Source organism: Triturus cristatus, chromosome 8, assembly GCF_964204655.1.
Source record: "Triturus cristatus chromosome 8, aTriCri1.1, whole genome shotgun sequence".
NCBI classification, from domain to species: domain Eukaryota; kingdom Metazoa; phylum Chordata; class Amphibia; order Caudata; family Salamandridae; genus Triturus; species Triturus cristatus.
Window position 1 is genome coordinate 317,453,945 of NC_140591.1, and position 15,153 is coordinate 317,469,097.

At 44.8% G+C, this 15,153-nt stretch overlaps 1 protein-coding gene across 6 annotated transcripts in view; it reads right to left on the reverse strand.

Annotated features, from left to right (window-relative positions):
• Positions 1-15,153, reverse strand: part of SPATA13 (spermatogenesis associated 13) — a 158,203-nt gene that overhangs the window by 23,438 nt on the left and 119,612 nt on the right. For all 6 annotated transcript variants that reach the window (XM_085621600.1, XM_085621601.1, XM_085621599.1 and 3 more), the window contains 4 exons: positions 13,496-13,675; positions 11,936-12,168; positions 3,454-3,583; positions 2,162-2,534 (listed from right to left, as the gene is read on the reverse strand). In XM_085621600.1, coding sequence (XP_085477726.1) covers positions 2,162-2,534; positions 3,454-3,583; positions 11,936-12,168; positions 13,496-13,675 — 916 coding nt within the window. The remainder of the gene's footprint in view (positions 1-2,161; positions 2,535-3,453; positions 3,584-11,935; positions 12,169-13,495; positions 13,676-15,153) is intronic.

The window sequence follows — 15,153 nt, forward strand, 5'->3', positions numbered from 1 at the left end:
ATCCACATGGATGTAAAACTGTTCCATAAAATAATAAATTAACATATGCTTGATATAGTACAGCACTAGCTGCCATGGTAGTGTTTTTTCTCTGTTGATTGTTTATCTTTTTGGGCTCAGAAGTAGGTATAGTGCTCAGCATTTTCAATGGATGACTAATGCGAGGCAATGTGCTGACAAAAATTGGCATACATTCTCAGGGGGACACAAACACTATTGACATGGTGCCATGTTAACCCGTTCTCTGCTCATGACGGAACCACTCCGTCATGAGCCACGGGCGCCGTGTGCTCATGACGGAGTGGTTCCGTCATGCTGAGGCCGTTGGGGGCCGCTCCGCCCACGCGGCACTGATTCCCCGCCTGTGCGGGCGATCAATGCAAGTGGGCGGAGTCGTGACGGAACCACTCCGTCATGAGCACAGCGCGCCCGTGGCTCATGACGGAGTGGTTCCGTCACGAGCATGGCGGCGCCGCGCTGACCCCGAACCCCCCCAGCGCCGCGGCGGAATTCGTGCCGCGGCGAAGGGGTTAAAGAGTGCACATTGTATAATATGGGCTTTAGAAGAAAAATAATATTTTGTCCATTATGAGATGAATTCGCTAAGAATGTATGCCCGTATTTTACACCACCTCTATATCCAACCAGCCCTGAACAAGTTTATCAGAGAATCTCACTTCTGTCCCTGACACTGTAAAGCGAGATGTCTCCTTAACCTAGTTCTGTAGACATCATAGTATACGCAAAGTTATTGTAATTTATCCGATTCACCTTTCCTTCCTGACTAGTACCAGCAAGTGTGCCAAAATGCTGCTTTACTTGCCCACCATAGCCCTCCTGCTCGCAAACATGAATCCTATTGGGGTATCCTCACTTGCAGATTCAAAACTAAAATTTGAAGAGAAGGGGAGGCAGTCAAATATGTTTATACAGTAACAAGCAAAACTGAGAGTTCACAATATAATATAATCTAACATTGCTTGGAAACAGCCTAAACAGAGAATTGAAGGTAGCTTTTCACTAATGGTGTTATTGCAACAACATGTCTAACATTTGGCATCTGAAAGTGATGTTATATATATCAGGCCGTGAAAAATCATTAAAATGTTACTAGACCTGCATTGTGTGATCCTGGGCAAATATTTTATTTTTCAGAGCCACCTTATTCTTCATTATCACATCAGAGAGCACCTTCTAATATGTGAGTTCAGCATTTCTGCTGTACAAAAAAACTATTTTGTTTGATTAACTAGATTAAAAGTTTGCTCAATGTATGATAAGAATCTACCCACATTTAGGGTACACATGATCTCTGACTAGCCTCTTGGCTCACTCACAGCATTGCCACCAGGGAAGTGGCAGTAGTGTTTTCTCAGTTCATGTTTAAAAACTCACTTGAAAAATATATATTACTAAAGCATGATGTGGTAGTGCTCTGTCATTTACAGACAGTAAATTTCCCATGTAAATGGCAAAAAACCTTCCCATTAACATGCAGTTTTACTAATAAAACTATATAGTGTGTAAAAATAATCTGTGAACATTGGGTTTCAGCAAACATATTTCTCATTTGCACACCACCAAGTTAAGTGTTTTGATTTGGCTTCATCCTCTTAAAATATGTTTTCATTAAACAGAATTACAAAGAATGGGCGTTCATAACCACTGAACTGTATTTTGAAATATTTGTACAGTTTATTTATTATCTATTTAATTGTGGTGTGTTAGAAAAAAAACTAGCACCCAATAACCTTTCACTTCACATTCTTTTACAGCACCTCAGACAGTTTACTTTACAAAATCCTGGAACTTTGCAGTCGGAGACAGAAAGGTAATTGCAACCAGATGTAAACTGACTTCTGAGCTCTGTCTCAATACACAGAGCAAATGTGATAAGATAAAAACAAGATTTAAAAGCATCTTTATTGCTCCTTCACTTTCTGAGTGACGATAACACCTGTTCTGTGTCAGCTCGCCAGAAGGGGCGAGTAGGCCCTAAATATAGCTCGCCCTGATAAAATGTGACTCGCCGTAGCGCGTGGACAAGTAGATTTTCAAGGCCTGTATATGGCACACATACAAGTATACCAACAACATTATTCTAGTTCTCTATATAGTGATCTGCAGTTGCTGATCCATCTCTTCTCACATTATGACTCACCCATTTCTTTGTCCTCCTGGACCCTTTTCCTTTCAGCCGAGCAGGCCTGCAGCCATCGCTTCTTGTCTTCTTGTTTTTTTGCACAAAACAAATGAACCTCCTCAGTATCTTTGTTCAAGATCTTAAAAGCGTTCTTGACATTGAAGTTGAAGTCTTTGTCTTTTCCATCCTTGGTGTCCAAGAGCTCCACCTCATCCATGTCCACCCGGCCCTTGTAGTACAGGATATCCCTCCGGAGCAGGTCCTTCTTGCAGAACACCAACTGATGGTCAAACAGGAAAAACGTCCGCTGCTGGCTTTTGCCTTGTTTTGAGATACTGGTGAGTTCTCCTGAATGGATGAGTTCAGAGCTTCTGGCTAAAATATCTAGTCCCTGCAGCATAAAAGGGTTCACAATTAGACATCATGCCGATCACAAAGGAAAGTGTTTTAGTGATGGGATCTATAACTAAACTTGGGTAGAGGCTAACTATACACACATGTGGAATGTCTGCATGAAGCTAGTATAATACAGGAGGCTAGGGTTATGAAGTTTGCTCTTTATGAGTTCCAATCAATGTGCTTCCTTGTTTGTAGCTATCTGATGCAATAAATATGTTAAAGAATGTAAGTTAGCAGTCAGAACAAACTATAAATTAAAAAATTTGGGTTGCCTCATTAATGTGTGACCATAACTCACAAGAGGCGTAGCTAACCAGATTCAGATCAGTTGTTTCAAATAGTGTGGGCCATATACTTTCCCTTTTAAAGTGTTTGTAACATGAAATCCGTGGAGCAATAGAGCAGGGATTTGCTAACATGATCAAGCTAATGGGGAGTTGCGGTTGTACAATATAATTGTAATGACTTGAAAGTTCATATTTGTTCTGTACTATTAAATGTGTTAATCTGTTTTTTTAGTGCACTGGTTCGCAATAATGCGATTTATTGAGCCGCAATTTTTTTTTATTGACAGGTGATATATGTATAAGGTTTAACCATAAGGCCCACGATTCAGAAGAGAAAGCGCGGAAAACGGTTTAGCAACTCTGATCGCTACGTTAGCTGGATTAGAAAAAAAAATGTGTATGGTAAATATCTGAATTTATAGCCAATCCTAGGAAACTGACCCAAAAATAAACCAATACACTATCAATCACGAATGCTAAAAGGGTTAAATAGGAGTCTAATACTATTTGGATAAAGAACAGGTTTTTACACACACACTGGGGAACTATACAGAAAACAATGAGCAATAGGAAACTCCATTTCAAACAACATACATCATAGAATCAAAAAAGGACAGCACTCACCTCCCAGCCCACAATCGACACTTGCCACTGTGCAATCTTGTTTATACTCTCTAGCCTTCGTTTGCGCTCATTGATCAGACATGCGACATTCTTCATGGCCTCGTAGGCTGCCTTCACATTTTCATAATCACTGCAAAAATACAAATGATTACTGACAATGCCATTCACAATGCAAACGCTAGCAAAAAAGGATAGGTCAACTCTTTACTGTGTCTTTTAAATTTGTAGAGCATGGTTTACTTACTAGAGCAGTGGCTACAGGTCTGATTAGAGTTTGGAAGATGTAGGACATCGGTCAAAAAGTGTCAAATGTCTGGTGTGCCCTATTTGAAGTGTAAACCCTGCCTGTCCTGCATCCTTCTTTAAATTCTAACTCAGGCCTCATATCTCCTTTTAGAGCTGAATTAGCGGTTCACAAATTAGTTGTTTAAGATGCTGCATCACAATCGTACAGTGAAGAATGCTTATTCTTCCTTAAGTAGCATAGAAATGAGTCTTTTAACCCCCAACTGGTTTTTTTTCATTTGTTCATTGATAATGTTTATTATACTTGTATGTCACACTAGTCAGACTATTTCAACTCTAGCTGCTTATAACTGCGCTTCCGATTACCCAACTTGGTGGTACTGATTTTTATCTACTCAGCGTTAGGAGAGGCTAAGTGTACACAGCTGGACTTGAATTTGTAGCCATCAGGTTACACGCACATCTACACGATGGGTTCCTAAGTCGACAGAACTATTTTATACTCACCTTTATAGTCTTCAAAAACGAATATTAAAACTTTATTTGAGAGAGTTAGATGTACTGGCTCTTTCCATGTAGGCTACAAACTTACAAGGCAGAGCTTATTTTAAGAAAAAAATGCACTGATCTGCGAGAGTCTGTGAGATCTGCAAAGACATTTGTGTAATCTCTTTCTGAGGTCTTGCAGAGAAGTGCTACACTAGACCTGTGAACAACAGGATGTGGTGTTCTACAAGGCCATCCCACAGCAGTCAGCACCAGCAGGCTTCACAGGGAGGTCTGCAAGTCTATACGCAGGGCTGGTGTCAGCTCTTTGTGTCCGAGTGGTCTTCTGTATGTCAACAAGATGTAAAGTCATTAAATGGAGAAACTAGATAGTTTCACATTATAAAATTGCAGCACATGTCAAGAAAATATGTATGATGATATGTGTAAAGCAACAAAGGTTAGCCAGTTATGTTATTTTGGTTCCTGTTCAACATGTAAGAAAAGGGCATCTATGTCACGTTTGTATGTAATGTACTTATGCAGATTGATTTCTTCAATTATGCTAAAAATAACCATGAGCACAAGACACAATAAAAAGGTGAATTTATTGAAAGATGGAGTTCAAATCTACCAATCAAACAATCAATAAAACATTTATAAAGCACAGCAAATCACCCATGAGGGTCTCCAGGCGGTGGAGAAGTATGCTGCTATTTGGTGGTATGATCATTCAAACATCCAGGTCTTGAGTTGCTTCCTGAATTGCTGGAGTGACAGTGCGGTCCTGAGGTGCAGGGGGAAGTCATTTCAAGCCTTGGCTGCCAGGTGCGAGAATAAGAGTCCTCGGCTGTTGGTTAGGTGAATCTGATGGGTGTCTGTGATGAAGAGGGAGGCGGATCGAAGGTGTCTAGTTGGTTGGTGGAAGGTCAGGCGTTTCTTGATCTATGCAGGACGTTTGTTGTGCAAGGCCTTGTAGGCGTGGGTCAGCATCTTGAACTGGCATATCTTCTGAATTGGGAGCGAGTGTAGTTACTTGAGATGTGGTGTGATGTGGGTCCTTCTGGGGAGGTCGAGGATGAGTCTTGCCGCTGAGTTTTGTATAGTCTGAAGTCTTGTCATGAGGCGTGCAGTGATTCCTACGTAGAGTGTGTTTCCATAGTCCATGGCGAGGTGTTGTTCCCAAAGATGAGGACTTCCTTCTTGTCCGTGTTGAATTTGAGACCGTTGTCCTTTATCCAGTCCTCGATGTTCATCATGCATTTGTGGAAGTTTGCTTTGGTGGAAGAGGGATCTTCGGACAATGAGAGGATGAGCTGGGTGTAATCAGTGTAGGAGATGATGTTGATTCTGTGTGACCTGACGGTGTCAGCCAGGGGGGTCATGTAGGTGTTAGAGAGGGTGTGGCTGAGGGACGACCTTTGGGGAACTCTGCAATGTTCTTCTTTGGCTCGAGGTGAACGGTGGATCCTCCGAGTTCTGCAGGTGAGGTATGAGGCGATCTATCTGAGGGCATCTCCCTGGATCCCTAAGCGGTGAAGTCTATTGATCAGGATGTGATGTGAGAAGGTGTTGAACGGGGCGGACAGGTGCAGGAGGATGAGGGCTGCCGTTTTTCTGTGGTCCAGGAGGGCGCGGATGCCATTGATAGCTGCGATCAGGGCTGTGTCGATGCTGTGGTTGGCTCGAAATCCGGATTGGGAGGGGTCTAGGAGGTTGTGGTCTTGTAGGTGTCGGAGTTGTTGGTTAATCACTTTCCCGAGGACTGTTGCTGGATAGGGGAGCAGAGTTATGGCCCGACAGTTCTTTGGTTCGGCTGGGTCGGCTGACTGGTTCTACAAAAGGGGTTTCACTTCAGCAAGGTACCTTCTTTCAGGGAGGAGGCCACAGTGATGGAGGTATTCAGGACCTTCCTGAACTCATTGCTGATTGTCCTGCATTCGAGGTTGAAGACATGGTGGTGGCATGGGTCCGTGGGTGCACCCAAGTGCACAGAGTCCATGATGGAAGTAATGCCTTGTGTGGTGAGGGAGTCTCAGCGGGTGAGTAGGTGACTGGGGTCTCTATTCGAGGTTGATAGCTGGTTGAAGCTGTCTGTGGCAGAGGGTTGGTGTTCAAAATTTTCGTAAATAGCTGGGATCTTGTCGTGGAAGAAGTCGGCAAGATTGTTGCACAGTTCTTGGGAGGGTGTGATGTCATTCTCAGTGGCTGTGGGATTGGAGAACTCCCTCATGATGGCGAAGAGTTCCTTACTGTGGTTTGTACTGGCTTCAATGTGGTCTGTCAGGGCGTTCTTTTTGGTTTCTTTCAGGAGGCCGAGGTATTGGTTGGGAGCAGTCCTAAAGGCTGTGCGGTCTTCTGTATTCTTGCTGATGCGCCACTTCCTTTCTAGCTGCCTGCAGTTTCATTTGGTGGCGTGCAGTTCCTCGTTGAACCAGCTTTCTCTTTTGACTGGCCCTATGACGTTGGTTGTCTTGGCGGGAAATGTTGTGAGCACATTTTGTGATCCATTGGGAAAGATTTTTTGCTGCTTGTCCTGGGTCGTGGGTAGTGTCTTGGAGGTGGGAGCAGACAGCATTCTTCCACTGGTCTTCTGATACCTTTTTACAGTCTCTGCACTTGTATCTGGGTGGTACGGTGCCAGAGTGGGTGAGTCTTGCGACGGTGAAGTCGAGGCTGTAGTGGTCAGACCAGGTGAGTTGAGAGGCGTGGTTGTATAGGACTCCGTCGCTGGAGGTGAGAGGGGGGCCGAGCATGTATCCTGTGACGTAGGCAGGGTCGGGGACAAGCTGCTTGTGGCGGATGCGGCTCATGCTCACCAGGAGGTCGTGGTGTGGGCGACGTTGGGGTCGTCAAGGTGGAAATTGAAGTCCCCAAGGAAGATCTGGTGCTCAGAGTCAATTGTGAGCAGGGCGATGATGTCCAGGATCAAGCTGCAGAAGCTGGGTCAGGGACCTGGTGATCTGTAGGCAAGGGTGCCTTTGATGGTGCTGTGATGGTGTAGCTATGTGGGGTGAAAGTTCCAGTGGTCCAGGCTCTGGCTGAGGTCCAGGCGCGGACGGTCACAGGCAGACTTGCCTTTGGCATGCCAGTGGTGCAGTGGCCTTCATAAGTAGTCCTGGGAGGTGGGAGGGAATGGCAGGGAGGGCGGGAAGCGGCAGAAAACACAGGAGAATTGGTGACCGCAATGGCAATGCACGACCAAACAAATTAACAATTACAGTAGCTTACACTGAAATTAAATGTTAAAAGTGGGGGGGGAAATAATTTAGGGCAAGGCAAATAAACTAAAGGCAACCAAATAACAAGGCAAAACAAACCAAAGAATGAAATCCCCACAGTGGGACCGAACCAGGGGCTCGGGGGCTGCGGCGCAGTACCATAAACAGGTAGCCAAGGAAGATATGATCGGCAGCAGGGGAGCAGCGAAACTAGACCATGATGGTTAAGTGCTACTCACAGGGGCCACACAGTGGGAGATGGGAGGGGCCAGCAGGGAAACTGGACGGTGGAAAGCAGCAGACAAGGCAGGAGAATCGGTGTCTGCATTGGCAACATGCGACCAGACAAATTAACAATTACAGTAGTTTCCAATTAAATGAAATGTTAAAAGTGGGACAACTAATTTAGGGCAAGGCAAATCGGGCAAATGAACTGAAGGCAACCAAATAACAAGGCAAAACAAACCAAAAACTGAGAATCCCACAGTGGTATAGAACTGGGGCTTGGGGGTCTGAAATGCAGTACCTTAATCATGTAGCCAAGGCAGATATCATTGGCATCGGGGAAGAGGCAAAACTAGACCACGAAGGTCAAGGACTGCTCACAGGGACCGTGCAGCGGCCTCCATACATTGTACTTGGAGGTGTAGCCGGGGGGGTGGCAGGGAGGAGGGAGGGAGGGCAGGAGCGGGAAGTGACAGAAAAAAAGGGAGAATTGGCGTCCGTAACGGCAAAGCACGACCAAACAAATTAACAATTACAGTAGCTTACAATGAAATTAAATGTTAAAAGTGGGGGAAAAAGTTTAGGGCAAGGCAAATTGGGAAAAGAAACTGAAAGGAACCAACTAGCAAGATAAAAACAAACCAAATAATTAAATCTCCACAGCGGGATCGAACCGTGGGCTTGGGGTACTGCGGCACAGTACCATAATCAGATAGCCAAGGCAGATATGATCGGCAGGCATTTAAACATATGCCTTGCAGGTTACAGACATATATTTGCAGCGTAGGCATAGCATGTGGAGCTTGTTTATATCCCTGGATTCTTGCTAGCATATGAGCTGTGATCTGCAGGTTCCACACAGTGCTGCCGTGGCAACCCTGTAACAATTTTATTCTAATTCAACCCTGTGACGAACAGATTACAAACTGCTCTTTGTAATAAGTGCATGAGTCATCCTGGGCTACCTTATTTTACCAGTGTCCACCTTGAAAGAGGCATTTTCATCACTTAAAATGGCAGTGGGACCCCACCTCTCGATAATTATGAGTAAGCACACCCATGCTACAAGACACCGCCCATGGCGCTGCTGCTCAAAATGTAGAGAGCCCCACTGGCCCGATCTAATGTAGATGTAGGTGTGCTTTGTATTCAAGATGCAATACTGGGTGGCTAGGCTTAGAATGTGAAAGACAAATTGGGTGGTTACTGATATCAACAGTAACTGTGCAACCGTGTCCTCATTTTAAAGGTGGATTCCATTTAGTTTAATATGCCAGTCTTTTCAGAATATCAAGTTCCCTGCAGTGAGATCAAGGAGCAATGCAGAAGAATCCTTTTAGCAATTTTCTTCAATTTCTGTAACTTGTCCCTGTTCAAAAACGTTCAAAAGAACCTGATTTCTTAATTAGCAAGAGCTCTTTCTCTGCAGTTTGTAAAGGCGGTGCTTGGACACTGGGGGCAAAAGAGCCAGTCCCCAAAGAAAAGGACTTGTTTTCTGACCCTTGATGCAGACAATGTGTCACTCTGAGAAGAAGAAAAAAAAGTGAAGAAAAAAAAAAAATGATCACCCTGCAGGACTGAGAGAATGGCTGAATAGTGGTTCTGTTGTGCGTTTACCACACACAAGTGAGCAGATTAGGGGAACTCCCAGACCCCACATTCCACACGAGAAGACTGTGGCGAGGAGGCGCATTTTCAGAATAGAGTTTAGGGCAGGGCACGGCCAGCGACCAATCACTGCGAAACAAACAGGAGCCTAGAAGAAATACCACAGCAACTGAAAGCCTTGCAGTGTGTGGCACAGCACTGCCATTGTGTGGGCGCTGCTCACAGCAGGTTATCGGTCATGCTCTGTGTGTTATGCTGCTTGCCAATTCTAAATTACTGGTCTTTGGAAACAGAAAAAACCCTTCTTGTTCCAGTGCATTGTCCCGAAAAAGGGCGAGAAGAAGCGGACTAGCACGTTGAACAGTCGACAACTCACATTGTCAATTGAAATACAACAGAATGTGGTGACTTTTGCTGTTAAAGTGGAACATATGATACATTACACATGGAGCTCTGAGACGGAGATGCATCGGTGAACTGCGATGGGCAATCGGTATGGATAAAAATATAACTAAGCAGGTAAGTGAGGGTAGGAATAGCTTACTGCTGATTCAGTAAACATGCAACTGATTAACCCCATATATCGCAACCATTGAAAGTAGTATTATAAAACACAGTGGGCATCTTGTGAACTATGGCATGTGCAGCGAACGCGTAAAAGAGGATTCCCCTGTCTGTATGTGAACGAGCCTGTTGGCATATGCACATGTCTCATTACGGGGCATGGCTGCGCTGCCGATGATGGCTGCATTTCTCCTTTCTTGAACAGCGCTTCACAGTATGGGTAGTCCTGGTGAAGCGGTGGGAGCATGCCTACAGCCTCTACAGGGGCCCCTCTAGGGGCCTTGTGGCTTCCTGAGACAAATGCAGCTCAGGGTTGCTTGCTATGTCACATATTCACAGAGCAGACGTTTTGGTCACTGATGTGGGTGGGCTCTCATCCAGTCCTTTGCAAGGGACATCAGTCACACCCCTGGCACAGGTAAGCGGAGGCACCTGTGAACATTCACCCATAAGCACTTGCGGTTGTGCTGGAATTGTTCCCATATGCTTTACCACTTCAAGAGAATGCGCACTACATATTACAGTGGCTTCGTATAATGCGATGCACCCCGGTGTACTAACATGCACAAATGAACATACTACTTATTACACAGTGTAGAAAACACTCACCCTAGTGTCGAAGTTCACATATGTATGACCAGAAAAACCAGGGTGTAGGCTCACTATCACAGCTTTTGCTGAAAGAGCCATAATCAATTGTGTAACAGTAATACCTCTTTTGTTGTGTGCTGTAAGTCTAGAAATAGTGCCATATGCAGGCAAGAATAGTAAATTCTATTTCCGATCATGTGTATTAGGTACACATTTCAGTGCCTCGTTGACCTGCAATACTCTCCTAGGGTATCAACGATGGTCCCCAAACGTCAGCACCATGTCTGATCAAATACCTGTTGTGCATCTCATGGAGATGGACAGTCGAAGTCTTCAATGGTGGCCTGGAGTCCGTAAAAGGATAGTCAGCGACTGTCCAAGACTGTAGGAAAGAAAGTCTTGTCCGAGGCAAACCTGGAATACTATATTCTACCTCTGGCATGTGACCATTTTCCGGTGGCGCACAGAACATAGAACGATATTTTGTGTATCCTATCTGACATTGCGCTGTACTGTCTGCTGAATCTCAGCTCTACTGCCACTAAATACAAAGGCGCATTTTCTCTTGTTTTAGGATCTTTCTGATCAAATTGACGAATAAACAAAACCAGCACGAAAAATAAATAAAATAAATGCCAAACAGCTTTGCCAAAGCTAATGTTTTAGAGCAGGATAGTCTCTGCAGGTCTCATTCACAAACATTTTGCAGTGGTAATTTACATTTACAACCACAAAAAGTTCTCTTTTGTTTCGAGTTCTCAAACCCTGAATCACAAACAAAATATATGCAGAATTTCCAAAACCGTAATGCACTAGTAGTGCAGTTTTTTATTGCAGTCAAAAAATGCGAGGTAGAAGGATGGGTGAAACCAGGGTAATAGGGTGGCAATCGAGAATATGGTGAGCACACACACCCCCACAGCAAACTTTTTGGGTATTCACCATTTTTTGTACATTGTGTGCGTAGCCCATGTAGGAAAGGTGTGAGCTTCAAACTGGTGCAGTTAGTCCTTTTATGTGAATGCAGCGTTGTGTTCTGAGCATTACTTGAATTGCACAAGTCACCACGACTTGTGTGAGGTGCACTTGACCTCTGACCTCTCTACTGTGATGGCATCTGCTCGTGAATATGGAAACATTCAGTACATAAACGCTCTCTACGTGTACACGGTCTCTGTTTGGACTCGTGTTGCTGTAAGGGTCTCTTCTGCAGGGATCTAGAGAAGGAAGCAAATGCTGGACGGCTTTCTCATTTGTGTATTTTAGACAGACACGAGCACCAATCTGTCTAACATTGTTAAGAGATTAAATACTTTTAGTCCAAGTGCCTCAATCACAAAAATAAACCTTCTGCATTAAATGCAATACAATGTACTTAAATACAGTGTGCATTTTGCTCTTTCCTCTCACACACTTTCTCCTATCAGAGCTGCCACGTGCAGGGCTTCACTGAAGACAACTCCCATTGGCAGCCCCAGGGACAAAGACCCCAGGACGGTAACACAAAGCACCCAGAGAGGGACCGGGCAGGCAGCGCTCACCTGTGCTCTGGGGTCGTGTACTTCAGCAGCTCCCCCAGCTGCAGGGGGTATTTACAGATCTTCTGCACCGGAGTGAGCAGGAAGCCATCGATCGCGATATCGATCATCTGCTGGAGCAGCCGGCAGGCCTCGAAGAAGTGGCGGTATTTGCCCTGCTTCATCAGCTTGGACAGCTCGACGCAGGCGCCGGGGTGGTTGTTGCAGTACTCGGAGTAGATGTCAAACCCTTCTTGCTGCAAGGAAATAAAAGACAGACTGAACTTCAAGCATGGCACCAACAGAAGTGACATCTGAGAGACACTGATTACAATGATTACAACCCAGGAACTTGACGTGCTGTTACAGCTTGCTTGAATAGAGTCAACAGAACAGTCTCTGCCCAGAGGATGAAAGGATCCTGGCTGCAACATTCCATTCCACATAATTAACACAAGCTCACAACTGTCAGCATCAATGTAGTCACTGTTTAGCATCAGAAAACAGGTGCATACACTCAACAGTGATACATTATTAATTTAAAACTGAATTTGTTGTGATAGAAAGCCCCATAATTATTAGATTCGAACATTTCGGTTTTATTCGTTTCATACACATTTTTGGAAGGCACTCTTGTTCAAACAAAGGATTTGACTACACATAGTAACGTACATAAATAAATACATCAATAAATAAAAAAACAGATTGATTTTTACCTAAGAGACTTTTTTAAGGTAGGAAGAAGAGAGCACCAGCACGTGCACTGATATTAGGAGTGTGCAAACTGAAGGTGCACGAGGGGGTGTTAAAGGGGTGCGGCAGCCTCCTACTCATGCGCACAAAGCCAAAAGAAGCCTGCGGGCGGGACAGAGCACAGCTCGCTGAAAACAGAGCAGTATGAGTGCGAGCTGCAGGCCACCCTAACTACTGGGGAAATATGAAGGCCCATGCGAGGGAGGGCGACGGACCAGACCCTACACACTATGGAAGTGGCCCACAGACACTCCAGCACAGGCAATGGAGTAAGGTCCACTCTTAAAAATAGTTTAGGCCAAGCTCAGGGCCGTCTTTAGGGAAGTATGACCGGTGAGGCCGCACTGGGCGCTGACCTGTGGACGGGGCGCCTACCTCAGGGAGGGCAGTGTGTTTAGCAATATCTATAGATTGGAGAGTGGAGGGGCACTTTTTCCTGGTAGCAGTGAGAGAGTGAGATTCTGAGGAGGCGGTCATTGGGAACGGGGGGCACCAAAAGTGATTGTCGCACCAGGCGCCAGCAGCGCTAAAGCCTGCCCTGGCCAAGCTCTCAGTTGCACTGCATCCCCAGCCATACTTTAAAATGCAGCACCCTCGGTAGAGCCTTGGAGCGGGGGCATCCTTATATTGATTCAGTGGTCAGAAAGTGCCCCTCTTTCTCCTTAAAGCTAGCGACATGGGCACCACATAAAGAGTGGGAGATATTCAGTGCATGGACACGGTCAGAAAGACCGCCCTCATAAGCCTTGGAGCAGGCGCTCATTTAATCAGGGAACAACCCCTGCTGTACTGTGAGGAAGCAGCGAATAAACACCGAAGCAATACACTTACGTGTTGGAGGAAGCAGGTTCCGATTTCACTCAAGTGAGGCTCTTCTTTGTTGTATTGCTTCTCGAGGTCCTTCAAAAACTTCCGCTGGAACTTATAAATGTCTTCAATGTTTCCAAAAATGGTGTTTAATTGGGCCTCAGTGAACATGACAGTATGTTTTTTGCACTGACGGATATAGCCCTACAGGGGAAAAAAAATAGAGAAACCAATTAACAAGCTTGGATAGAAAAAGAATTATTTCAAATAACATGATGCATATCACGGATTTTCAAAAAGAGCACAGTGCGGTCTGTATAACACCACTAGATACAATTAATAAATGTATTATAATGACAATACTACAGCCTATTCTAGATGGCGCATACATTCTTCCACCGCAGAAGTTAATGTTACCTAGATGCACATGGCTTGGACAGCAAACATTTGTAAACTGAACTAATGTCTGCGACTTGAAGATTCCACTCGCCTCCTGACATGTCAGCCTAACTATGAATAAATGTGGCTAGGTAAGTTATGCAAACCGCAGTATTATTTTTATTTGGTGTTTTTTTTCTCATACTCCATTGGTGATCCGAACTGCCTCCAGCAAAAGTGCCTTTCCCGAATTCATAAAACTCCTAAAATCGATGGGAGATGTATGTCTGTGAGATAAGGCACATGAGAAAACACAAATATTCATTAAAAAACGTCAATTTCCTTATTCTATCATCTATTTGGAAGCTACTTCGCTATGTTTTCAAAAAGAAATACACATTTGCCAATGGCAAATGCAATGATAACAATTTTCACATGAGCAAAAGATTACCTGTGTGTGTTTGTTCACTGCAGATTTTATGCTGCACAGTTGTAAGTTGATAAAACACACGTGTTGTTATGGCTAAAAATCAGGGCTGTCTACCAGGAAAGCTGTGGACACAGAGGTAAGTTTAGGCTTTCTTCAAAGTAGAAGAAAATGCCAAACAGAACAGACTCAGATACTGCCCTAAACAGAAAGGCCAAGAGACGTCCATCCCCATTCCCAGGGCACATTTAGTTACAAGTGGCTGAGGCTCCACTCCGTAAGATGCATTGTGAAACTGGGGCAGACTGGCCTACTGGGGACACTGGAAGAACTCCAGACAGGTTAATTCCTCCTCTGAAGATCTGGCAGGGTTAGTCTAAGCCTGATCCAAGTGTGGCTGACTAATTACCAGCACCATCTGCTGGGATTTCTCCCCAATTTTTAGGTCTTGCCTACCAGACAGCGCAAGCCATCTGTTAGAGAAAGGACCTACTGTCAGTTTACAGTGGGCTTAGAGACTGCCCATTGCATACCATTGTTTGGCTGTAATGTCACTCTCAGTCACTTGCTTTTCATTTGTTAGCTTGTGTGGGTTTTCACTGCTCTTCTTCGGTTTGTCCTGCCCCTGGAGCAAGGCCTCAATACTTGTGCACTTCCACAATTTACATTTCAAGCACTACCTTTTTATTTTTGGTGAAACAGTCTGTGAGAGTGCATGTGTTTTCCAGCTGTTTCCCTTGTGTACTTCTCTTCACCCCTCCACCATGCTCCATGCTGCTCTCTCTCGCCCATGTGCTTCTACACCCCCACCTGTGATGTGCTAGCCCTCCTGTGCTTCTCGCCTTGCATTGCTCTCCTGCTCGTATGCTTCTCCCAC